This window comes from Monodelphis domestica, chromosome 7 (assembly GCF_027887165.1).
Source record: "Monodelphis domestica isolate mMonDom1 chromosome 7, mMonDom1.pri, whole genome shotgun sequence".
NCBI lineage: Eukaryota > Metazoa > Chordata > Mammalia > Didelphimorphia > Didelphidae > Monodelphis > Monodelphis domestica.
The window spans coordinates 65,376,898-65,402,972 of NC_077233.1; the positions used below are offsets into that span (position 1 = coordinate 65,376,898).

The 26,075-nt window shown below is 40.5% G+C and overlaps 1 protein-coding gene across 13 annotated transcripts in view; it reads left to right on the forward strand.

Moving 5' to 3' along the window:
- Positions 1-20,887, forward strand: part of HDAC11 (histone deacetylase 11) — a 45,703-nt gene extending 24,816 nt beyond the window's left edge. For 11 of the 13 annotated variants that reach the window (XM_056804786.1, XM_007500348.3, XM_056804779.1 and 8 more), the window contains 6 exons: positions 729-771; positions 6,459-6,535; positions 7,333-7,395; positions 8,009-8,105; positions 10,374-10,552; positions 12,445-15,262. In XM_056804786.1, coding sequence (XP_056660764.1) covers positions 729-771; positions 6,459-6,535; positions 7,333-7,395; positions 8,009-8,105; positions 10,374-10,552; positions 12,445-12,606 — 621 coding nt within the window. In that variant the 3' untranslated portion in view covers positions 12,607-15,262. Of the gene's footprint in view, positions 1-728; positions 772-6,458; positions 6,536-7,332; positions 7,396-8,008; positions 8,106-10,373; positions 10,553-12,444; positions 15,263-16,670 lie in introns of those variants that run through there. The other 2 variants (XM_016424545.2, XM_007500349.3) reach the window with 2 other exon arrangements.
- The last annotated feature ends 5,188 nt before the right edge of the window (positions 20,888-26,075 follow it).

The following is a 26,075-nucleotide window of genomic DNA, read 5'->3' on the forward strand; positions in this document are numbered from 1 at the left end:
TTAGACGGAAGGTCCTAAGTTCAAATATGACTTCAGAGACTTCCTAGCTATGTGACCCTGGGCAAGTCACTTGACCTTACTAACACTTTAACTAACCAGTACTTAGTACTGATTTCAAGGCAGAAGGTAAGGGTTTAAAAAAATAGCTATTTAATTGAATCAGAAAAGGGTATATAGTTCTCAGGATTAGATAAGTTAAGTAGATTTATCCTCAGGGAAGCAGGGAATGTGGCTATGCCCAGGAGAGACAGATACTAATGGGCAGGCATTGATTGCTATCTCTTTGAAGGGTTGGGAATGAGTAATGATGCCTTCTTCTTTTGACTGGCTTACTCTTCTCCTCCCACCCCAAACCTTTTAAAATATCAGAATAGCTTACCTTTAAAATAGGAGATCATGACTTTTAAAGTACTTTCTTCACAGTTAATCCTGCGAAGAAGGCAATACCAGAAAAGGAAATGAGATTCACAGGAGCAAAATTGATTTGCCCCAACTCACAGCTAATCAGTAGCAGAGCTGGATTTAGAAACCAGGTGCTGTGATTCCAAATCCAGGGCTCCCTCTTCTTCTCTTCCTGCACCATTGTTCTCATGACTGATGGACCAAGAATGTTGCCTAAGAGGCTTAGAGTATTGCCACCTTTAGCTTGTTGAATAAAGAAGAACAGGCCTCCTCTAGAACTGTAAAATGCCTTGTTATTCATTCTCTCCCTGTGCTTATTCCCAAAGGCTGGGAAACTGGCTGTTGATTATGGCTGGGCCATCAATATAGGTAAGTACAACAAGGAATTCATCCTGGAAGAGCCTTAGATTGTGCGTGTGTGTGTGTTTGTGTGTGTGTGTGTGTGTATGTGTCTTTTTCCCTCTCCTCATTCTTCAGCCTGAGTAGTCCCATCTGGCTTTTAGGAAATGGGCCCTTGAGAAACTGGAGTTTGGGGTTCTGGTTGGGATCGTCCCTTTGCAAAACCCACAGAATCCTAATACTAGAGGTGATCAAATCTAACCTCATTTTATAGTTAAAGAAACAGATCCAGAAAGGTGGAGGTCAAATAGGTGGCAAAATCACAGATCCAGGAATCAAACTCTGACTCTCTAGCTTAGGATTCTTTCCATTGCAGCTATTTCCCACAGATTGTATTGCTCCCCAAACTCTCAAGAATAACTCTTGTCACTAGGGTTGGCTTCATGTGTAGGAAGAATGAACCACCACCTATGTGGTATAATTTATGGAGCTGTTTTGTAGGAGGGACACATACACACACACACACACACAAATCTTTGCCACAGAGTTAAGTGAAAGAGGATGAAACTCTCCTCTTCTCACACTTGAAACCACAATATTCTCCAGTCTACTAACCACTCTTGTTCTGTCGAGGACCTTTGGTGTCATGCTCATCTCCTCACTTACACTCAGTCCACATGGCTCATCTCTTGCCAAATGTCATTCCTTGTCATTTCTACCATCACAGCTTCTTTGTATAGGTTCCCTTCATTCTACCCATGGAGCTACTGTCCTGCTCCAAGCCATCATCCCCTTATGACTGGATCATTTGGTAGTTATAGTAGCCTGTTGTTTGGCATCCCTGCTTCCAGGCTGGTTTCACTAATCTATCCTTTACTCAGATGCCAAAGTGATTTCCTAAAGTGGAGGATTTGACAACGTTACCTTCTCTTCACCCCTATTCAATAAACTCAAGTAGTTCCCTGTTCCAGGTTCAAATATAAAATGTAATTATAAAATTTTGTGGGTGGGTAGCTAGGTGGCTTAGTGGATTAAACACCAGGTCTAGAAATGGGAGGTCCTGGGTTCAAATCTGGCCTTAGACATGTCCTAGCTTTGTGTCACCCTGGGCAAGTCACTTGACCCCCATTGTCTAGCCCTCACTATTCTTTTTACCTTGAAAACAATCAATATACAGTATTTATTCTAAGATGGAAGGTGAGGGTTTAAAAATATGTATGTGTGACATCCATACATCCATCCATACATCCATATATAAAAACCTAGCCCCCTCCAGTTTTCTTTTAAACCTTTTCCCCCTCTGCATCCTGAACAGTTCATCTTGAACAGTACAATGACCTACATATACTTATGGCTCCATGCCTTTTCACTGGCTTTCCTCCCATACCTGGAATATTCTCCCTCCTTACCCCCAAACTCCTGGCTTCCTTCAAGACTCAACTCAAATTCCATTTTTGTAGGAGTTCTTTCCCAGCCTCTACCCCTCCTGTTATGGGGGTCATGGTCTTCTACTTATGTAGTATATATATCTTTTATGTAAGTAATTATTTTCATTTATCTATAGCATGTATTAATATATTGCCTGGCATATTAAGTAATCATATAATAAATGTTTAATGACTGTTTGACTTCTGGAAGAGTAGTAGAGACTTAAGGGAGTCAAGGGAAGCCACATCAACTTCAGAGGGATGAATGATGAAAGCAGTTGCCAGGGATGCTGAAAATATTAAGCCCACAATGCAGGAGCTCTTGGCAGCAGCTGTAGCTGGAAAGGCCAGCCCTTGTCATCAGATCTCTCCAATGAAGGCCATCATTCTAGCCTGCAAAGCTGGTGGCAGGTCTGGTGATCTCTTCTGGACCTTGGATTGGCCTCTTTCTTTAACATCATTGATGGATCAGGTCTTTGTCACAGAGAAGCTCTACTAATCTGTTGTTACCAGCTTGTTTGAAATTTTCTTCCCCAGAAATCTGGGATGTCTGTCCCTTCTTACTCAGACATTAGAGTTGAACTGTGGCTCTGGCAAGAGTTCATCAGATTGTAAAAGCTGGCAGAGGAAGATGAATTGTGGTGTCGGGCTAAGCTAATTAATTAACATCACCTCTTGAGGGAATGTCCTTTAGGCTTCTTTTGTTTCTACTTCTCCAGAACTGGAACTCTATTTGGAGAAAGTTCTATTGTCATCAACAGATAACAGAGACTTATAAAGGGTTAAATCCTAACTACATTTCTAGATGTCCTTTACTTGGGAGACTCTGAGCCCCCACAAGGTTGGAAGAGAATTTCCCCAAACAAGCATCGTCATTAGCTTCTCTCTGACTGCCCTTGTGTCCAGGAGAGGCACCTTCTCTTTGGTTTCTCAGGTTTATTACTAAAGTAACTGGAAACATGTTTTAGGACAAAAAGAACTTTTTACTACCCCAAACTTTGAACAAATGTAAACATTTTTTGAAAAATGTAGAGTTCAGAGCTAGGTTTGATATGGCCGTGTTGCAATATTGTTTGAAACTTTTTTTTCATTCAAAGATATCTTATTTTCCTAATTATATGTAACAAGTCTGAGAACTATGAACAGAATGATAATTGATTATAGTGATTTAAGAATTACAAAGTGCTTTATATGCTGTCTCATTTGATTCCTTATCCCAGTTATATATGAAAGGTGACTGAGACCACGAGAAGTTAGGTGACTTTCCTAGGATCACATAGCTAATAAGCATCTCAGGCAGGATTTGAACTCAGATTTTCTTGACTCTATGCCCAATACTCTATCCACTAAATCATCTAGCTCCCCCAGTGTCTAGCTTTGTGCGTTGCCCAGGATATGGGATTTGGAGCTGGACTTTAGAGACCATCCAGTCTAACACCCTATTTACAGATGTACAAACTAAGGGTCCAGAGAGGTGATGCTTCATCTCCTAGTCAAGATCATGTAGGAAGCAAGGAGAAGATACTGCATTTGAACTTGGATCCTCTGAGTCCAAATCAGTATCCCTTCTGTGAATACCTCACATTGACTAAACATTTGATGAATGAATTAATAAGTGTTGTTGATGAGTCATTCTTTCAGGCAGTTCTAATTCTTTGTGACCCCTTTTGGAGTTCCTAGGGGGGTTTGCCATTTCCTTTTTGAAGGAAATGCTCATTTTATAGATGAGGAAACTGAGGCAAACAGGATGAAGTGACTTGTCCAGGGTCAGTTATATTTATTCTCTATGTCTGGATTTGAACTCAAGTCTTCTTGACTCCAGACCCAGAGGTCCTATCCATTGTACCAAATAGCTGCCTTTTATGAATAGCTCTACCTTAATGTGAAATGCTCCATCCACTTGTCCATATAAGTCTCTCTCTCCCTCCCTTTTTATCTGAATCCATACCTTTTTAATACTTGGCAAGTAGATTGGATGTCTTTCTGCCTTCTCCCCCAAGGGTGGTAGCTTGATGATTCAATCCTTTATCCTTCCCTTAAAGCCAGGATCACAGTAGGCTGTCTTTTGTTATTCTGAGTATTATTATTATCAATAATGAGCTCAATTTATATAGCAGCTCACTGGACTGTTTTCCATATGACAATTCTGTGAGGTAGATGATGTAAATATTCCCATTTTACAGTTACAGAAACTGATGCCTAAAGAGAAGTAAAGTAAATATTTCCATGGTATCCAAGTCTACTCACAGTCAGTGCTCTTTGTAAACTGGGAAGCACCATATAAATATGAAGTATTCATTATTGTTATCATTTTCATTGGGAAAAGGAAGATGGTGGAGTTGGGGAGAAGATTTAGGGCTGGTTTGATTCCTGAAGCTGGTTCTGGTCTCCTGGGCAGACACAGCTGCCCTCTGAGTTAACTGGCTTGCAATGCTGCTGCAGATGAATGAGACCACCAGAGGGTGTACTTTGTCTGCCCATCATTGATCTGATTGGGCCCTGGGAGCTTGGACCGCAAACCTGAAATTCAGGATTCATGGCAGCAGCCCTTGTGGGGGGGAGAATCCCTCTCCTTCACCTTCTTCACAGTGATTGGGTAGATGATGCAGAAGGGAGGAGGCACTTCCCCAATCACCAACAGTTTCCCTGGCTCTCTTACTCAAACTATATCAATTACTGGGCCCTTTGCCCTATTCACCAATCTGCCCACAAACCTTAAGCACCTACTATGTGCTAGACCCTGTGCTATTTACTAGGGACATAAGGGATCCAAAGATGAGGATAAAAATGGTCCTTGCTTAGGGGACTTACATTTAACAGAGTGATGCAGCATCTACATACACAAAATAGATAAAGGTGGTTTTGGTGAGGTGGGATAAAGAAAGGTTCTATTTAGAAGGTGGTGCTTGAGCTGAATCTTGGAATTCAGTTGGAGGCCAGGGATTCCAAGAGGTGTTGATGAGGTGGGAGGGAATTTGGGGTTTGTAGGACAGCTAAGGCATTGGCAGGGAGATGGAGGATGATGGGAGATGGAGTGTCCCGTTTGAGGAGCATCAACAAGGACAATTTGCTTGGACTGAAGAGTGTGTGTGTAGGGGGCTAGTCTAGGAAGAAGAGCATTTAAGTAGTTTTTTTCAGAGCACCTCCTGTATGGTCAACTTTTTGTTCCAGTGTGCCATGGGGGATGGAGAAAACAAAGGCACTGCCTTTTGAAGAGCTTTGTCAGTGTTGGATTGCATGACACAGACTATGTATATGATGGAAAATAAGAGGGAGCTCAGGAGGTAGTCAGAAAATGTCTTATGCAGAAGAGTTAGGCTTTGAAGGATGAGTAGCATCCGAGTGACTCTGTGACCTTGGGCAAGTTATCACTCTTGACCAGGTTACTGATTTGTAATGGGAAGAGGTTGGGCTTGTTGGCTTCTAAGTTCCTTCTAGCTTTAAATCAGTGATCTTATTTCTGCATGGCTTCTGAAGGCCCTCCAGGTCTAATACTTTATAATTTCTCTAGTTAGCTATGTGGCAAATTAGGAATGGCCACTTGTGGAGGGGGGGCAAGTGAGGAATAGTGCAGAAAAGGGCTAGAGGTAGAAAATCTGGCAGAAAGAAGGAGCCCAGCCTGGATGGGGTTGTCTGTGTTGCAGAGCAGTCAGAAGTGAGGATTTCCCCTCATCTGTAGCTTGGTGACTGCTAATGCCTTTTCTTCCTTGGAGTTTCCCTCCCATTTGTACTGTATGTTTATATCTGTATCTATAGGTAAAATGTGTTGCCTCGCTATATGCATTATATGTCCATTAATATCTGTTTCTTGTTTGTACATAGCTGTTTGCTATTGTCTCTCCACTCTTAGAATATGCGATTTTGAGAGCAGAGACCATTATTTCCATTTCTTTGTGACATTGAATGCTTGACCATAGTGCCTGGCCATAGTAGGTGCCTAATAAATGTTTGTTGACTGACTAGAATAACTTAGGAGCACTATATTACATCAAGCCTATTGACCATGACCACAGGTTTTCTGCTTTATAGACCATTAATTTCCTGGAGATCATTTAGAGTAAGAGCCCAATGGAGCTTGTCAGTACTATTTAGTGAGGAGAGGATCTTGAAAATGGATAAGGAGACTGGAAGAGTGTGTGACTAGAATAGACTTACCATTTTTGAGGGCCCTTATCCAAAGCCAAGGTACTAGGGAGTCAGAGCTGGTAAGAGAGGGAGGGATGCTGTCTGGCAGAAGGGATTGGGACACCAAAAAGAACCACATAATGAATGGCTTTCCTTTCCCTGTAGGTGGTGGGTTCCATCACTGTTCTGGTAGCAGAGGAGGAAGATTTTGTATCTATGCTGATATTACCCTCTGTATTAAGGTAAGACCTATGGAGAAAATGCTTTTAAGTGAAAAACAAAGGGGAAATGGACCATCTAGCTTATAGGACTTGGAGCTAAATGGGACCTTAGAGGTCATTTAGTCTAACAGTGGTCAGAACTAAGGTCTAGAGGTCACAGCAGTCAAACCATAACTTGAACCCAGTACTCTGAAGACTGAAAGGCCAGCACATCAGTGAGCCTGGCCTTGAGGAGTGGTGAACATAAATTGGCTGTGAGGAGAATGGAGTGCATTCCAGATAAGACCTAGGAAAATGTGGAAGAATGAAAAAAGCCCAGAAAGAATAGACTCTTAGTTCTTTTAAATTCTGGGCTTGACCATAACCCTTGGGAAAGAGATTATTATGCCTTTGAGTGAAAAACACTCTTGTTCTTACACTGGCTATGGCTGGAGGCTGAAGAGGGCACCACATTTAGGAGGTGAGTCTTCATTGAGTTCTAGTGCATGTGTGTGTGTAGGTCAGAATCATAACAACAATAATCATGGTAGCTTGCTAGCATTTATACATGACCACACAAATATGAAGGGTCTGAAACATTTGCTTTTGAATTCTGTCAGTGACTGTTAGTAGAGGGACTTTTCCCCAACTGCCCTCTTACAGCCTCATAAGGAAAGTCACTGGCTGATAGAACATCTCACTAAGATGTGGCAGCCCCTCATTGTAATGTTCAGAGAATTCATTGTGCTCCCTGGGATTTTAAATGATCAACTACTCAGTTGTTTGCCTGGTGGGTATTTATTTCTCTGCTTCCCCTTTCCCTCCTTTCTCCTGAGCAGTTTCTATTTGAGCGAGTAGCTGGAATTTCCAGAGTCACCATTATCGACCTGGATGCACACCAGGTGGGTCTCCTGTCCTCTGGTCCCCTGTCCTTTGTGGGAAGGAAACCTCAGAATCCAAGTTTAGCTTCACCAGTCCAGGTCTCCCCATAAATTTGTCTCCAAATCAGCATGCATTATTGGCATATACTATGCACAATGCCCTCCTCCACACAAATCTACTCAAACATCTTCATACCTACACAGAATCAGAGGGCATCAGGCTGCTCAGAGAGCATGATGAGAAATGGGGGAAGGCTTGGAGTCACTCTTTTTTGGAAATCTCTGTATATAAGGGAATGTGTGGCATTCTCTGCTGGCAACGGTCAAAAGCAGTACCAGGTTGGAAAGTACAAAGAGTTACCTGGTGCCCCCTGCTAATGAAATTGCAGGTTCATTTCTTATTCCTAATATAATGATATCATTGATGGTCATGAAGGTGATGATAGCTGTTCCTTTCTGTAGAGTGCCTTAGTGTTTGGGAAACATTTTCAGCCATTTTTTCATGATTCTCACAATAACCGTGTGAAGTTGGCACAGAGTACATTTGGCATTCTTTAAGCTGGCATTGGTATTGCTAACATGTTGCTGTTGTCTTCACAAGTGGAAGGATCACTAGTGGTATTTTTTCCCCTAGGGGAATGGTCACGAGACGGATTTCCTGGATGACAATCGAGTGTACATCATGGATGTCTACAACTATCACATTTACCCATACGATAGCATTGCTAAACGTAAGTGCCAAATTGTTAGACTGGTGGTTCTGGAATTTTATTTTTCTGTGGATTAGGTGGTATGGCACTGGGATATGATAGCAATGTCAAAATATGTTTGGGAAAGAAGCCTAGATGTATATTTTAAATTTATAAACACAAATATACAGGCACCCTCTTTCCCATCCTGTCACAGACACATGTACCCAACTGGTTTGGGTTGTGACAACTCATTTGTAGGTCCATTGTTTGGAACTCCAAATTCATTTTCCCATGGAAATAATAATAGAGGGGCTATTCAGGTCCCCATCTGGTTCCCTAGAGTCTGTCTAGCCCATAGTGTAAATGAAATACTTGACTGATACTGCTGCAGTTTCCCATTGTTTCTGTAGGTGACTGTCTTTTTCAGTCCATTTCCCAGAAGAAAATCTCTTTTCTCCATCCCCTGCTTTGGATGGTTCCTCTTTCATTTATATATGGGCATATCATAGATAAGGAATAGTCTTAAGGCATTTGAATGTTCACATTTTGGGGACAGTTTGTATTTATTAATCAGTCTTAGTTCTTGGATCTGTTATGATCTTTTCTAACTCCTTGAAGAGAGGAAGAGAATGGAAGAGCCAGTATTGCTTCCTTCCCTGCCATATTCTGTTTTCCTGCACCTTCTTTGGGGTAGGAAGCTGGGAGCAATTTCATCTGATACAGCTCAGATTCATAGTGCTGATGGGTCCTGTCTTATTAGCTTTATCGTCTATGAAACTATAGGATTTGGGACTTGAAGGGACAAGAGAGATCCTTTAGTTTGATCCTCTTATTTTATTGATATAGAAATGAAGGTCCAAAGGGAGAAGGGACTTGCTCAGGGTTACATAGCCAATAAATGTCTGAGGCTGGACTTGATTTTAGGTCTTCCTGACTCTAGGCTCAAGTGTCCACCCACTGTGCTACCTAGCTGCCTCTCTCTGTATTTATACTCACACACACACACACACACTCACACACACACACACACACACACACACACACACACACTCACATTCACTCAGTTCATGATCCAACCTGAACTTCACACTGTCACCAAGATGAAATGGGTAAAACTGCTGCCAGCCACACAAATATTATAACAGCAACAATAATGATAACAATGGACATTGATATTGTGTTATAAGAGTTACAGAGTGTTTTACATGTATCATTGCTTTTGATCTTCCCAACAGCTCTATGAAGTAGGTGTTACTATTAACTCCATTTTACAGATGAGGAAACTGAGGCAAACAGAGGCAGACATCCAGTGACTTGTCCTAGGTCACACAGGTAGTATCTCAGGAAGGATTTGAACTGGAGTCTTCCAACCCCCAAGTTCATTCTGTCTGTGATACTAAACTGACTCTCACCCTGCTAAGTAGTAGCTGGTTGCACAATAAATAGAATGCTAGGTTGAGAGTGAGGAAAACCTGAGTTCAATTCCAGCTTCAGATACTTCATAACCATATGACCCTGCAAATCACTTAATCTCTTTTTGTGTTGTTTTTTTTTTTACTGTAAAATGGGGATAATAATAGCACCTACCTGCTAGGGTTGTTGTGAGGATCAAATGAAATAATAGTTGTAAAAAGTTCTTTGCCCAGAATCTGGCATATAGTAGGCACTGTATAAATGCTTATTCCCTTCCCACTGCTTCCCCCATGCTCCTACTTACACCCAGAGTATATCAGAGCTGGAGGGAACCCTAGAAGTCATCTTTTATCCCAACCCCTCATTTTATAGAGGAGGATTTTGAGACCCTAAAGAGTAAGGGGATATCCAAGTTTTCCAGTTACTGAATAGCAGAATGGGATTCCAACCCTTAGGCTCCAGCCATCTCTCTTTGCACTCTCTTTTCCGCCTTTAAGCCAGACCTGTCTTTATAGTGTCTCTTTAGGGCATCTTTTTCTATACTTTCCTCTAGCAGAGAGCAGGTCCCCAAAGGTATGGGACACAGGAGCAGGTAAGTTTTGCTGAGAAGAGCAAAGGTGACATGGGCACCTGGGATTCAGTGGCATTGGGTGATATACCAGAAAAGGAACATATTGTAGATACCAAGAGGCTTGACTTGAGATGGGATAAGGGTGCCTGAGACCAGTTTTTCCTACCTGGGCATTTTGATGCCTATGGGATGAAAGGAATGTATCCCTAGTTCGTTTTAGTCTCCTCCCAGAATACATCAGGCAGTCTATGGAAATGACTGTCCTGGACCCACATCTTCCTGGCTTCTGCCAAAGACTCCCTTTAACTGTCCCTGACTTTCAGGTGCCATAAGGCAGATGGTTGAGTTGGACTGGAATACGGAAGATGAAGAATATCTGGAGAAGGTGAAAGAGCACTTGGAGATGGCCCTGGATGAGTGGCTGCCTCATTTGGTCATATACAATGCTGGCACAGACATTATGGTGGGTGACCCTCTGGGAGGACTCTCTGTTTCCCCCGAGGTGAGTTCTAGATCTTAGGATGAGTATTCTGGCCTGTTTAAAAGCCATTTGAAAACTCCAGGACTCTCGGTTGTCTCTGCATATCAGTAATATTTCCCTGAGGATTAAGGGAAAGTATAGCAGGGAGTTTGAGGGTTAAGTTAGGGAGGGTGGAATGAATGAATGAAGAGGTGAAAAAATTTTATTAAGTACTTAATTATTAAGTACTTAACAGCTGAGTGCTCTACTAAGTGGTAAGGATACAAAATCACTTACTTAAGGATCTTATCTCCTCTTGCTCTAGTCCATCTCTACTCTACTCAGTGGCCAGAGTGATTTTCCTAGAATGTGTGTATGGCTGTGTCTATTCAATAAATATCCTCATTCAATAAACTCCAGTGGCTCCCAACTACCTGCAGGGTCAAATTTTAAATCTTCTGTTTGACATTGAAAGCCATTTACAACTTGGCTCTTTCTGACCTTTCTAGACTTCTGATACACCATTTCTCTCTGTCATGGCAACTTGACAGCCTCATTGTCTTGGCCTACTGACTCTTCCTTGCAAATGGCACCCCATGTGTTCTCCCATTTTGTGTTCCATCCATGTTCTTTCTCCTCACCTCTGACTTTTGGCTTCTCTGACCCTCCATCAGGAATCAACTCAGATCCTACCTTCTCTGAGAAGCCTTTCCCCTCTGAAATGACTCCCTCTCCCATTCCTTCCCTCTAAGAATACCTTTCTTTCTCTCTATAAACATTTTGTTTATATTTAGCTATTTGCAGTTTCCCCCACTTAAATATGAGTTCCTTGAGGGCAGGGACTATTTGCCTTTTTTTTTTGTATCACTAACACTTAGAACAAGCACATATTAAGTGCTTAATAAATGTTGATCTATTAATCGATTGATTGGTTATTGACTGACTGATATTCTTATGGGGGAGACAACACATATAGGGGAGAGGGGGCCAGGGAGGGATATTTTGATTTGGCAAGTTACTGGGATGGTGAGGCAGGTAGGGGTATGGTGGATGGAGTGCTGGGTTTGGATTCAGGAACATTCATCTTTCTGAACTCGAATCTGACCTCACATACTTACCAGCTGTGTGGCCCTAGGAAAGTCATGTCACCCTGTTTGCCTCAATTTCCTCATCTGTAAAATGAGCTGGAGAAGGAAATGGTTAACCTCTCCAGTGTCATGAAGAGTTGGGCACAACTTTCAATGATTGAACAACAACACTGGGATGGTGAATGAAGCTAGAGGGGAGTAAATTTACACTCTCCAGGAGAAATGACAGAGTTGATTTGTTGGTGGGTCCAAAACTGAAAGAGGGTGAGGGTGGAGAGAACATAGTGACTGCTAAGGAGATGGCCATCAAGTGAAATGTGGCTAGATCCAGACTTAGATGTTGTAGTGGGTGACACAGGTAACTCTCAGTCAGGACAGAGGACCCTGGGGTAGGAATTCCTCGGTGAGAGGGTTAATTGAATTCTGGCCTGAGTGACAGAGATCACCAGGGAGTAAAGGGATATGTTATGCTGGAAGGGGAAGAGTTCCTTGGGTCCCTAGGGAATTTGGAATAGAGGGTGTATTTTTTTGGAGCCTGTGGAATTTGAGCCTTTGCTCATATGATCATAAAACATAGAATTTCAGGGAAACATCAAGACCATGTCAGCTAATTTCTTTTTACACATGAGGAAAATAGGCTCAGCGTTAAGCCAATGTGACTTCAAAGACATCTCCTTGATGGTCTAGGGTTCTATTCATGAAATCTGGCCTTCCTCTCCCTAGTTATAACTCAAATATTGCCAAAACCAGCATTCCCCCATCTGTCTAAACTTTCTGGGTCTTCTCTTTAGTCAAGAGTCCCCTACCCAAATAATATCAGATCCTCTCCTGCCCATACTTCTACAGGGCATTGTGATGAGGGATGAACTGGTGTTCCGGACTGTCCGAAAATACGGGGTACCAATCCTCATGGTGACCTCAGGAGGTTACCAGAAACAGACAGCACGGGTCATAGCTGACTCCATCCTCAACCTGTACAGCATGGGACTCATTCGCATGATTTTGTGAAGACTCTGACCACTTAAAAGGCAGCCTTTGGCACCCCTCTCCCAGAAAATTATTTTCTAAAAACAGAAGCATCAGGCAACAGTAACCTCAGACTGGTATCAGGATTAGCTGCTATACAACGAATTTGGAGCTGGGCCTCTGTAAAAATAATTTATTTTTACCTTTTTCAAGGACAATAAGAGGGGGAAGGACTTCTCCAAGATCTCTGACTCCAGATCTTTGTATTGATTCTGGGGCTGGCTCTGGTCTTATCTGGGTCCCTGGTGGAGGGTAGGGGGACTCCAACCTTACATTTTCTCCTTCTCCATCTCTTAACCTTAAGAACCTGGGGTAACCCCTGCCTGGAAAGCAATATTTGTCCTCCAAAGTTATTTCTGTGTGAGCTGACTCCTCTTTTGTCCTGTGGTGGGAGAGGGGGAGGGAGGAATGGAGAAGGGGGAGAGAGAGAGAGAGAGAGAGAGAGAGAGAGAGAGAGAGAGAGAGAGAGAGCGAGAGAGAGAGAGAGAGAGAGAGAGAGAGAGAGAGAGAGAGAGAGAGCAAGAGAGAGAGAGAGAGAGAGAGAGAGAGAGAGAGAGAGCAAGAGAGAGAGAGAGAGTAGAGTAGAGCCTTTGACAAGTTCTCATATGGGCAGTGACTTTGGGGGTAAGCTTCTGTCCTAGACTTTGGAAATATACATAAGAGGAAATAGGAAAATTGGACAAATGTCTGAAGTAAAGGTAAAGATGGCAGAGAGTCATGAGTAAGTAGTAAGGAATGATTTGGAAGTTATGAAAGGCAGTGGCAGAATAAAGAGGGAAATAGGGCTCTGGTTTTCTGTGATGGGTAAATGAGAATTAGGAGATCCCTGGTAGAGGAAAAAGACCCTCTCCTACCAGTGACCAACTCTTCTCTATTCTTTCCCTCTTTTGCCAAACCCCTTTCTATTTTACCTACTTGCCTCTTTTCTCCTCCCTTTCCTTCTTTGGTTCTCCTTATTTCCTCTCTCCTTATTCCTCTTTCTACTCCAATTTCTGTCCTAGCACCTCTTTTGATGAAAAATGTGAATAAAGTGGGTTTGGACATATTTACTGGCCATTTATCGAAGAGAAAAGCTCACTGATGGAGGAGACTGTTTTCTCCAGAATGATCTTGGTAAATGCATCCTTTCCTATGTTTACTTCCCCAGCCTGGCCCTTCATCACAAAAACTCAGAAAGTTCAGGATAAAAGAGAACTTAGATCATAGAACATCAGAGGTAGAATAGATCTTAAAACAGAATAGTAGAGGCAGAACAAACCTTAGAACAGAATGACAGAGATGTAAGGAACCTTAGAACAAAATACTAGAACTAGAAGAAAACTTAAAACTAAGAATATCAGAACTCGAAGGGACCCTTGGAAAGCATCTAATTTAACAATCATTTTACAGATGGAAAAACCAAGTTCCAAAGAAAGTAAGTGACTTACCCACATTCCTAGAATTAGATGTTCTTGAGGATAATTCAGAAGCCATTGCATTGAAGCCTCTAGAAAAGATGGGCAAGTCACATCACTTACTAGTGTCTCTGTTTTCTCAATTGCAAAATGAAGAATTGGATTAGTTGGCCTCTGAGACCCTTGCCAGCTTTAGTTGTATCATCCTGGGACTTTCCTTCAATTCAGACCAAAGCCTGTGAAGCCAGGATGGCCCTGAGGGGACACTCACAGCTATCTCCTCAAACCATTCACTGGGGAAGTTACTCATGTTTCAGGCTCTTTTGCAGAGCTTGATTTTGGCAGCTTTTGAGCATGATTTTGCCCAATGAATTCCCATTGTTTAATGAAGGAGAGTGCCTGTGATCTGAGAGGCTGCCTATGTGGGAGCAAAGAGCACAAGTCTTTGGCCTGTGAATCTAGAGATCTGAGCTCTAGCCCTAGCTAGGTCACTTCAATGACTATGTGATCTTGGAAGTCACTTCTACTCTCTTGACTTCAGTTTTTTCTGTAAAAGGAGAGTTGGACTAGCCCTTAAATAAGATTTTGTTGTCACTGTCGCAGTTAGAAATTTCAAAATCTCTACCACTAACTTACTATGTAATCTTGGGTGACTTACTTACTTGTCTTTGAGCCTCAGTTTCCTCATCTCTCAACTGAGGATAATAATATCTTCCCTGTTTACCTTGCAGGAGTGTCTCAAGAAGCAAATGAAATAGTAATAATATTAAAAAGCACTTTGAAAATATAAAGCACTATTTAAATATAAGGTAGTATTCTTAACAACAAGAATGTGGCTACTTTCATGTACTTTCAAGTTCTTTCTGCTCTAGATGATAGGCAGGTGCCCTTGTGGACAGCTGGCCAGAGGTGCTCTTGGCTGAAAGACTCCTGTTTCTCATAATGTAGGAGGAACCTTGAGGACCAATTAGTATTCCCCCCTCCTTTACTCCTTTACCCCCTCACTCCCTACTTTGGCCACTTATAGTTCACTTTGAGACCTGTTAACTTGTTTTCTAGATTTGTTAGGTCTATAGCACTTGAAGAATTTTTGTTGTTTTTATAAGATAATTTATATAAGACTAAAATGCAAAGTTAGTGCCATTTTATCTTTCATAGATGGGGGATGGAGTGGCGGAGGGAACTGACTTTGTAATTAACTTGTTTCTGTTCTTCTTGAAATCAATAAAAAAAATTTCAACCAATCTTGGCTGCTTTATTATTTTGGGAGGGAATAGTGTTGATTTTTCCTCCTGACTCCTAACCCTTAGGACATGTAGTTTTTAGCTAGATCTTGCTATTCTAGAAATGTCTGAGGTACCTGGGCATTCTATTCTCTAAAAGAGGAAAAATAACTTGAGAATCTCTTCTTCCCCCACCTCTTCTTTGTGTGGTTGAGGAGTAATTCTGTAGGGAATAGGAAGGAGGTAGCAGTTGGGCCCATTTTTTGGCCCTTGGCCCTACACCTGGGGAAACTACCTAGTTAGCAGTGCTCTTTGTAGTTCCAAAACCCACTATAGTCAATGCTAGACATGATTGCTGGGTCACTTCATTGATGCCTGTCACTTAAAGTTGCCTGGGTGTCATGAAAATAGCAGGAGTAGGATGGCAGTGAAGCACACCTTTGTCATAACCATAACAGGGGAATTTACCTTGTTTTTAATCTACCTGGTCCCATCTTTGAGCCATGTCATCCTATGTCTAATAAAGGTAAGTTCTTTGAGAACAGGAACTGTCTCACTTTTGATTTTGTATCCACAGTACCTACCAATTCCAAGCACTGCGATAGGTTTGAATGAATGTTTGCTGTTTGATAGTTCCATGTTGAAGTTGCATCATGAAATCATTGGATTGGATCCTACAAAATGAAAGAAACCTTAGAAATAGTTCAGGAGCATTGACGCTAATGCTCTTCCTCCTTTACTGTGTGGTTGTAGGGAGAAGGCCTTGTAAATGTTAAAAACCTATAGCAATGTGAGTGATTACTGTCTGGTACAGGCCTTTCATTTTGTAGAAGAAGATCCATGTCTAAATTGTATCAGTTCCATGATCCATGGAGAGCCTATATTTCAGTCATGTCAGACTCAAATAGAGACTTAGAATTGTTGACTTAGAATACCACAAATCAACATTATCTATTTTGTATTTTGCTAACTATTTCCCAATTATATTTTAATCTTGTGTAGGCTGCTCTTGGTCAGCTTGGGCAGTTTGCCATAAGTTTGACACCTTTGCTGTATCTTTTCCATATTGATGATTGTCTCCCATTTTTCCAATGAGAAAACTAAACTGAGAGTCCGAGGTTAAGTAATGTGCCAAGGGGTAGGATTTGAACCTCCAATTTCCCCACTCTAGCTCTGGCTCACTCTTTACTATATTATGCTTTTCTGTAGCTTGCTCAAAGTCATAGTTAAGAAGCAGTAGAAACAAAATTCATATCCAGGTCTTTCGATTCAAAAGTCTCCACTGTTACTCCTGTATGGGCATTTAAAGATCCTCTCTCAAATGAGAGGTTTGGACAGGATTAAATAAATTTAAGTTCTCCACACTCCCTTTACCATCACTAATCCAAATGGTAGAATAACCTTTCATCCCTTCTGCCTCCAACTCTAGCTGTAAAACCAATTCAAGGATGTCTCCTTGGCATGCTCTTTTGGACTTTCTGGCCTTTGGTTGGGAACTGCTTGGAGAGATGAAGTCTAGGTCTCAGAGTTCAGACAGTATGGGACCTGGTGTGTTCTCTGCTCCTCCAACGTTGGTGCTGGGGACTCTCAGCTGAAAGATCTGAGCCATTCATGGTAAGAAACCGAGCCCTGGCCAAAGGCTGACTGTGAGAATAATGGCTTAATTTAGGATGGGGGTTCCATGGAGGGGAGAGGCATTCTTGATTTGTTTCCAATGATAAATTTTCTGCAAACTCTATCCTTTGTAATTCACTATTGTCAGCCATGAGTCATCATGGCAGGAAGATGAATTCACATAACCTGGGAGTTCGTGGCATACACAATTTGTCCAGCTGGCCCCTGCTTCAAAGGGAAGGATGAAACACTCAAATGCTGACAGAACAGTTTCCCAGAGTTTGTTTGGTGCTGCCCATGGGTGAGTACAAGGACATGTGAAAGGAGAGGAAAATACAACTTAAAAGGTAGACTGAAGCCAAATAATGAAGAACCTTTAATGCTACATTAAGGACTGTGAGATATTATCCTGTGAGCAGTGGGGAGCACATGAATATTTTTGAGTAGGGGAATAACATGACAAGTTTGATTTTCTAAAGAGATCTGGAAGGGGCTATGTTGTAGGATGAATTAGAAGAAAAGAGATAGTAGGATTTAAGTCCTCTGTCCAGCTGCATACTCCCTACCCCTGTGTTATAGAGGAGAAAACCCTTCAAGTCCTTAGAGAGGGAAAACAACTTTCCCAAAATCACACAGGTAGTAAGTAGTGGGGATAAGATTTGAGCCCAAATCTTCTGACTACAAGTCTGGTGATATTTCTACGATACCATTCTACCAGCGAGCAAGGTGGTTTAATGGATTAAGCACTGGACCCAGAATTCAGACCTAGTCTCCAATACTTATTCTTAGTTATGTGACCCTAGGCAAGTGTTACTTCGTCTTTGCCTCAGTTTCCTCATCTGAAAAATGGGAATCATAGTAGCAGCTACCTTTTAGGGTCATTGTGTGAGGATAGAATGAAATAAATAATATTTGTACAGAACTTTGCAAACCTTAAAGCGATATATAAATGCTAGCTCTTGGCATTGCTATTGTCATTATATTAATTTTGCAAAGGAAAGACAACATAAGAAGTAAGGAAATTAGGATGCTGGCAATGGAAATGGAAAATCTGGAATGGGTGTTTAGAGATATTGGAGTGGTGGAATCATCTAGATTGTCTGTGGGATATGAAGGAAAGAGGAGAGCCAAAATATGGTTTTGGCATTTGAAACCTGAGTGACTGAGTCATTAACAAAAATGGGAAGTTAGGAGAAGGCATTGTTTGAGCTGAGATAGTACTATAAGTTCATTTGGGACAATGGATCTTTCAAACCAATATTTTTTTTGAGCTTCAAATATAATAATTGATGTTTGTGTTTGAAAGTCTAAAAAACTCTTTACATATGTTATCTCATTTGATCTATATAACTCTGATGCAATGTGTGGTTTTTTAAAATTTGAGCTAATACTTCTATCACAGGGAGAGAACTCCCTATGGGGAAATTTTCTCTCTCCATGATAATTTACAAGTTGTCTGTAACTTAAGAGACCTGATTGGGAGTACTGAAAAGTTAAGTGACTTACTCATCTTTGTTAACTTTTCAGTACTCACCTTGGCATAGCAAGTATGTATTAGAGACTGAATTTGAACCCAAATCTTCTTGACATCAAGGCTAGCCTTCCATCTGGGGTGCACTGGTAAATATTTAACAACTGGTTCTTGGAGAGGGGCTGGAACTGACAAATACCCACAGCATACTTTAAGTTTAATCTTAATTATAAACATTTTATCCATCACTTTCTTAAGTCTAGACAATTAAAAACCACAATAAATCAAGCTTGATAGAGCATCTACTGATTTCGATGTAGAGGCTTACCCTGAAAATTTAACCATCAGCTCTCCTTACCCATGGTTACCCTAGTATGTGTCAGAGACTCAATTTGAACCTATGTCTTTCTGACTCCAAGGCTGGGCAACTATGAGTAAGTTCAGATGGCACTAACACACCATAACACCTCCAACTACTACAACACACTGTCTCCCACATGCTATTAATATTATTCCCATTTTATAGATGAGGAAACTGAAGTTCAGAAAAGTTTGGTCATGAGCAGAGTCACACAACTAATAACTGTCTGAGATAGGATTTGACCCCACATGCCTCCTGACTCCAAGTGCAGGACTTCCTTAGGGAAGAGGGCTGCCCCTAATATGAGTTGCAGAGGGGGTGGCAAAGGAAATATAGCATCATAGCTTTTGAGAACTGCTTGAAATGGGCAGTATACTTTTAGTTTTATTTAGTGATGTAAAGTCACTTTGGGAACATAAAAATGAATTAGTTGTACTTTGGTTTGTTCAGATATGATTGTGTTGACTATAGCATTGAAACTGTAGTTACAGTTTTACTCATTAAATGAGTTTGTGAATGTTTTTAATTTGTTGCAAATGGAGCTCAGTGCTCTTACCCACAAAAGATCAAGATTCCAAGCGTTTGGCAGTTGCTGTGGTGGGGCAAAAACTTGAGGCCAAGAAGCTATCAATATTAAAGTCCTATGAGGGAAGTTATTGTATTCTTTGAGTCTGGGGGGTCCCCACAATGTCAGGCTGATATAGAAATAACTTGTTTTCAGAAAAGGATCTGGAGAAAAAGGAGAGGGCTGGAATCCAGCCCTCAAGGATCATAGCTTTTGCCCCATGGGGTCTTTATCTAATCAGAGCTCTCACTATCAGCAGTTCCTGCTTCTCCTAGTGTCACATTTTTATCACCTTCTTGAGCTTCTGAGAACTGAAGGCTTCTTGGGACAGAGACAAGGTTCTCTTCCTTTGCATTCATTAGTTTATTTCTGGTTTTGGTGTGCTTGATTCCAAACAGAGCTCCAATTTCTTTGATGTGGAGGTAAGGACAAAAGGCAATAAAACAGCCAGCAAACAAGGAGACAGAGGTTAGTATGAGCTCCTCTCCTCCTGAGAGTAGGCACTGTCTTTGGCCTTTTTTTTTTTTGCCCAGGCACTTAGCAGGTGCTTAATAAATGTTTTCTGACTGACTGTAGAATACTAGCCTGGATGACTGGAAACCATACCTTTTGGGGCTTGCTCTTCTGCATGAGCTTTCTCATTTGGGCGGGCATTTTTCTTTGTTGCTTCAGCATGAGAAGTGACATTGTAGTGAAAAGGGGATAGGACTTGACATAAGAAGACCCAGTTTTAAATGCTGCTTCTGCTCTTTACTGGCTCTATAACCTTTAGCTATTCATTGAACTTCTTTGGGTTTTCATTTATTTTTTTCCCCTCTGTAAGACTGGATCATAGCTGCTGTTCTGACTCCCCTTCCAATGCTTTTATGGGCATTAAGGATGCTTATGTATGAGAAAGTGCTTTTTAAACTATAAGGTTATATGTGGATTTGAAAAAGTTTGAGTAGTCCACTAATCAAATGATTATTCATATGATTATAATGCATATAATTTGTGGGCAGTATTTCCATTAGTCTGATTTGTGGAGTTCTTTTTCATCATTTTCTCCTGGAGGAATATCTAAAGTTGAATTATATAAGTATACTCATTACAATGAAAGTTGATAAGGAATAGGGAAGGAATATGTTTTAAAATGAATTTGATCCAACAAATAAGGCATCAGTAAAATTTCTTAAAGTAAACTTCATGAGGGGAATTATGAATTTACAGGTATGGGCAACTCATTTATTCAACACAAACAGGAATTCCCAAATTCAAGAATGTTCAGAGTAGAATAGATCATGGGATAGTTGGTAGCAGTTGGTGACACTTTGTGACATTTAAACATAGTTTTATTAGATGTTATAAATAGCCAGGAAGGAGATGAATGGAAGTAAAGCTCTTGGAGCTGTGGCTAAAGAGTTGGAGAGCCTTAAGAATTCTTAGTCTAATGAGAGCTTAGAGAGAGACTCCAAGAATCAGGAGGCTTAAGGAAGGTACTGCAAAACAAAAATGAATTGTGAGATGGGTACAGTATCTCCCAATATATATGGTATTGCATGAATTAATTTGCTTCAGGTGTGAAATCTTCATGGACATATGATTCAAGGCAATCCTTCTTTAAGGATTTAAAAACAATTTATCTCTTTTTTTTTTTTAAAGAAATGTCTTATGAGATAGATTTTTTAATCTAAAGTTCCTTATCTTAGTACTGACTCAACAGTCAAGGCCAGCTTAATCATAGATACCTATTGATTTGATACCTTCGTTTATTTCAGTTTCAGCATAAGAGAACCCTAACCACAGCTGGCATTTGGCTACTGATGTTTAGTCATTTGGTGTTGGGTTGAAGAGGCTTTGGACTGTACCGAAAGTCATTCAAATGGAAAACTTTTTTTCTTTCTTTCTCTTTCTTTTTTCTTCTTGCTTCCTTCCTTGCTTCCTTCCTTGCTTCCTTCCTTCCTTGCTTCCTTCTTTGCTTGCTTCCTTGCTTCCTTCCTTGCTTGCTTCCTTGCTTCCTTCCTTGCTTCCTTCCTTGCTTGCTTGCTTCCTTGCTTGCTTGCTTGCTTGCTTGCTTGCTTGCTTCCTTCCTTCCTTCCTTGCTTGCTTGCTTGCTTGCTTGCTTCATTCCTTCCTTCCTTCCTTCCTTCCTTCCTTCCTTCCTTCCATCCTTCCTTCCTTCCTTCCTTCCTTCCTTCTCTCAAGACCCCCATATGTAAAACTTTTGAGGTTGGAAATAACGTTAGAAAGAAATAAGACCTTGTTTGGAAAAATGAATGTGTAATACAGTGAATGATCCCTGACATCTTGCCAGAGTGGATGATCAAAGATGTACTTTTTTCAACTGCTGACTTATAATGGCTGATTAATAAAGATATATCTGCATTTCTGCAACTTTGAGATTTCAGTGCAAATAGTAACTGGGTTAATAGGGTAAAATTTTTTCTTGGTTTAAAGCTTAGTAGTTGGTGGTATTCTGAGGCCAATGTTTTGTAGACTATAAAAGAGGTCCTTTTAAAGATTTCATACTTCTCTTTCAAGATTTAACTATAACAAAACTCCTAGGTGTTTGGTCCTAGTTCAAAACTCCTATTCTTGGCTCCATGGAACCATTGTTGGTTATGGTCTTAGTGAGATCATGGTCTTAGTGACAATTATGATGGTAACAGCTATGTTAGTGATAGTGGCAGTGGAAGCAATGATAGTTACCATGGTGATTTTGGCATGGTCATTGACAGTAATGATGGTGGAGTATGATGATGAAGATAATGATGAAATTGGTGGTGGTATTGAGGGCAGCCATAGTGTAAGGATAATTAGGTTCATGACCTAATCTAAATTTGATTTTTGGTAGCCAGGGGATATCCCAAATAAAATACCCAAGTCAGTTTGGAAATATATGGTGGTTTAATCAATATATAGGGAAGAAATCTAGGAGAAGAGAGAGGGAAAAGGTATAGGATTTCTCCCGCCCAGCCTGTGCCAGGTGAGTTCAAAGTCCTCCACCTTGAGGTCCTTGAAGATTAGAGGCTTTCTCTAAGAGGATAGTGTTTGGAAGGTAAAGGAGAGAAAAATCAGCCTAAACTCCAAGAGATCTTAGAGAAGAGCCTAACCGAACTAGGTTACTAGACTTCCTCCAGTATGGTATCAAGGAAAACTCATCGCTAAACCTGGACAATAGAAGCTGCCATGCCAAGATGCCAACCTGCTCAGCAAGCTGCCACTAGCCACCTCTTCATCATGAAAGAGGCCGGAGAGAGGAAGTGACGTGAAATATATAGATGGTTTTACATCACTTTCCTGCATATCACATGTACCAATGATATCTTCAGCTTAACTTAGGATAGCCCGGGTGTCTGTAAGTTGTTTCTGATTTGTCATTTGCTAGCACATGTCTGTCATAGGCCATCCTCCTAAATACTTAATCCTTAAGTATGGGTGTAGACATTCCTGATTTTGTTAGACTAAGTAGGGTGGAGTAATCTAAAGTTCACAATAGCCAAAGACATTTTGCTAATGATGTATTAACTATGATCAAAGCCAGTCTTATATGTAAGTGAACAAACAGTTACCAGCAGGAACACAAAGATTTCTGTCTTATAAAATCATCAAAAGGGTGTAATGTTTTCACAGTTCAAGATTCCTTCCTTTGGAATAAAACGTTGTGTTTGTTTGGGACTACAGTAAAAAATCTAGACCAATGAATAACTGTTAGCTGTTAATATTTCAGTGTGAATTAGTTTATAAGATGGCTTTTTAAAGAAGAAATTAACTGAGAAGCAGCTCCAGAAGAAAATAAACACAGAATTTCAGGATTGAAAAGAACCTTAAAGCTCATCTCATCCAACCTTTACTTGAACAAGCGTTCTATTCCTCTTTGACTAATAACAATCCAGTCTCCTCTCCAAAATCTGCAAGGAAAAAGAGCCGACTACTCTTTGAGGAAGTCTCTTTCTCTTGGGGAAAGTGTTTGGGAAGTTGTTTGTTTTTTCCTGACATGCATCAAAGATATAGTTTTTTTTTTTTTTCCAATTTCTACTCATCTGTACTCTGGGGTCAGACAGATCAAGTCCCATTCTCTCCCACACAGTAACCATGGAAATACTTGGAGACACCTGTCACATCCCCCAGGCTTCTGTTCTCCAAATTAAATATTGGTTGCTTCCTCCAAATCCATGTATGTTTTTCTAGGGAGGCAGCCAGATAGCACAGTGGATAGAGCACCAGATCCGAAGTTGGGAGGACCTGGGTTTAAATCTAGCCTCAGATACTTCCTTGCTGTGTGACCCTGGACAAGTCACTTAATCCCAATTGCTTAGACCTTACTACTTTTCTGTCTTGGAAGACTGATACTTAGTATTGGAAGATTGATTCTTAGTACTTAGAATTGATACTTAGTATTAATTCTAAGAAGGTGAGAGTTTAAAAAAAAAAAGACATTTCTAGGGTTCTCATTACCATGGATGCTGTTCTTTGTATACTCTCTAATCTCTCTCTCTCTCTCTCTCTTTAGCTATCTATAAAATAACAAAACCTTTCTAAAATGTGGTATCCATAATTGAACACAATAATTTGAAAGTTTTCTTTAGAGAAGGATATAGTGGGACTGCCTTATTCTGGACACTATGGATCCCAGTGGAAACTAGGTCATTAGCTTTGTTGCATTCCATGTCAAAGTGTTGACTCATATTGAGCTCTCAACCCACTAAAACCCACAGATCTTTTTCTCATATGAAATGTGATCAAATCCATCATCCTATACTTGTGCAATAGTTGCTTTTGAAACCCGGAATAGGAGTTTCCTTTTATTCTCATTAATCTTTTTACATTCATCTTATTTTACTCAGCTATTGAAATCTTACTGAATCTTGCCTCCACATTCACTTTGTTACCTCATGGTTTTGTGTCATTTGCATAGTTTATAGGACAGGGGAGATTTGATTGGGAAAGAAGGCAGGATTGGGTGAGGTTCTCACTGGAGAGTGATTCTGGGTGTTCATTGGGCATTCTTAGAACCCTCTGGTAAGAATGGGGCAGTGCTGGGAGAGAAAATCCCTGGTTATCAAGGGATCCAGCTACTGTACAGAGTTAGATTGATCTTTCTACCCTTTCAAGCCATTATCCTATATATCTTCTCTCACTGGCAGATTCCTAGAAAGTATTGTAAAGTTTGGAGGCTCTTTTACCTCCTGGCTCTTTGAGGGAGTAAATTTAAAGATTCCTCAGGTACTTCCAATGATAAAGAGTTGTCTGGAGCACAAATTATTGTGGCCTGTAGTTTGCATAGTAAATCCCTTACCAGCAAGTTTGTGGGACATCCAGGCATTAAAAGAAAAGAGTGTCCAACGGTTAGGGGTCCCATGCATACCATGCGAGGAGAAAGTTTTGCAACTTTTTGAGGTGTTCCTGATACACCTATTGCATTTATAGAGCCAATAGATTCACATTTTGCATCTAGTTTGGTTACCAAGACTGACCTACAGGCTCCAGTGTCCACAAGACAATCTTACTATGAATTCCCCACCTTTAAGGTGACATAAGGTTCCTTACTATGTGGAAGGGAATGTATAGGGATAATTGGCATTAATATATCAGGGTCTGGAAAATCAAAGGTTTCGTTCTTTGATTCCAAGGCCCTTCCCCCCCCCCCCCCCCCATCACACTGTCAAAAAGTTACTCGGGTAGTTTTCTGGGATTCTCCATGCTGATGGGAATTTTCACCATGGGTATAATATGGATGAGTTCCATTTTTTTATATATTGTTTGGTATTTTGTTGTGTATGTTCTTTTGTCTCAGTTTGAGCATTGTCATTTTCGCAATTTCTATTTCTATAATTTTGATTTCTAAAATTTTGATTCCTAAAGTCATTATAGTTACTTCTATCAGTTCTAAAGTTGTGATTTCTATGATCATTATCATAGTCATTCGTATAGTTATTATTTCTAAAGTTGTTATTATTTCTTTTTCCCCATAGCCAGTTCCTACAGACCATAATTACATGACCTCTTTTTCCATAGTAAAGGTATGTTATTGATTTATCTGTGGATTCCTGTAAAGGGATTATGATTTCTCCATGATTTTCCAGTTTTCTTTTTAACATTTTAATTTCTTTCTGTAAGTCCTCCACTGATTTATTGTTTTCCTCACATCTTTTTGTATGGCCCTTATAAATGTAGACTGCTACTCTCCTCAGTTCTTCGAGGTCCATAGAGTCTCAGTTCGGGCAGCTAGTTTTAAAATATTCTTTTACCACTGAACTTCTTAATGAATTGTCTATGTATTTGTCTAATGTCTCTTTCTCTGGATAGATCAAAGTCTATGTTCCCCACATCAATAAGTCTGTCCATAAACTGAGATGGAGTCTCATCTATTTCTTGTTTGGTGCTTTCAAATTTAGACCACGAATCTGGTCTATCAGAGCATGCTCTCATGGCTGTCAATAATGCTTCTCTGGCCTGGTTTAGTTTTGTATAATTTGGTTCAACATTTAATTGGGGTTCCAATGTGGATCTTCAGTTGGCCAATAATTTGCTCCCTTAACTCACTTTTGATTAGCCAAAGAGATGACTTTATTTTTCTCTGTGTCAGAAATTTTTCTAATAAATTTTTGACATCTATCCAAGTGGGGTCAAAAGTTTTGAATATGTTCTCCAATCTTTTCATAATTAATATTGGCTCTTCTTCAAATGAGGGAAGGTCTTCCTTGAATTTATTTAAATCCTCAGGACCGAAAGGTGTATGTTGTCTTATAGATACCAAGTTCCCATTTTTATTGGAAGTTGGAATTTCCCTTAAAGGGAATAAACTTCTATCTGAATTTTCCCATGTTTCTGTCTCTAGGCT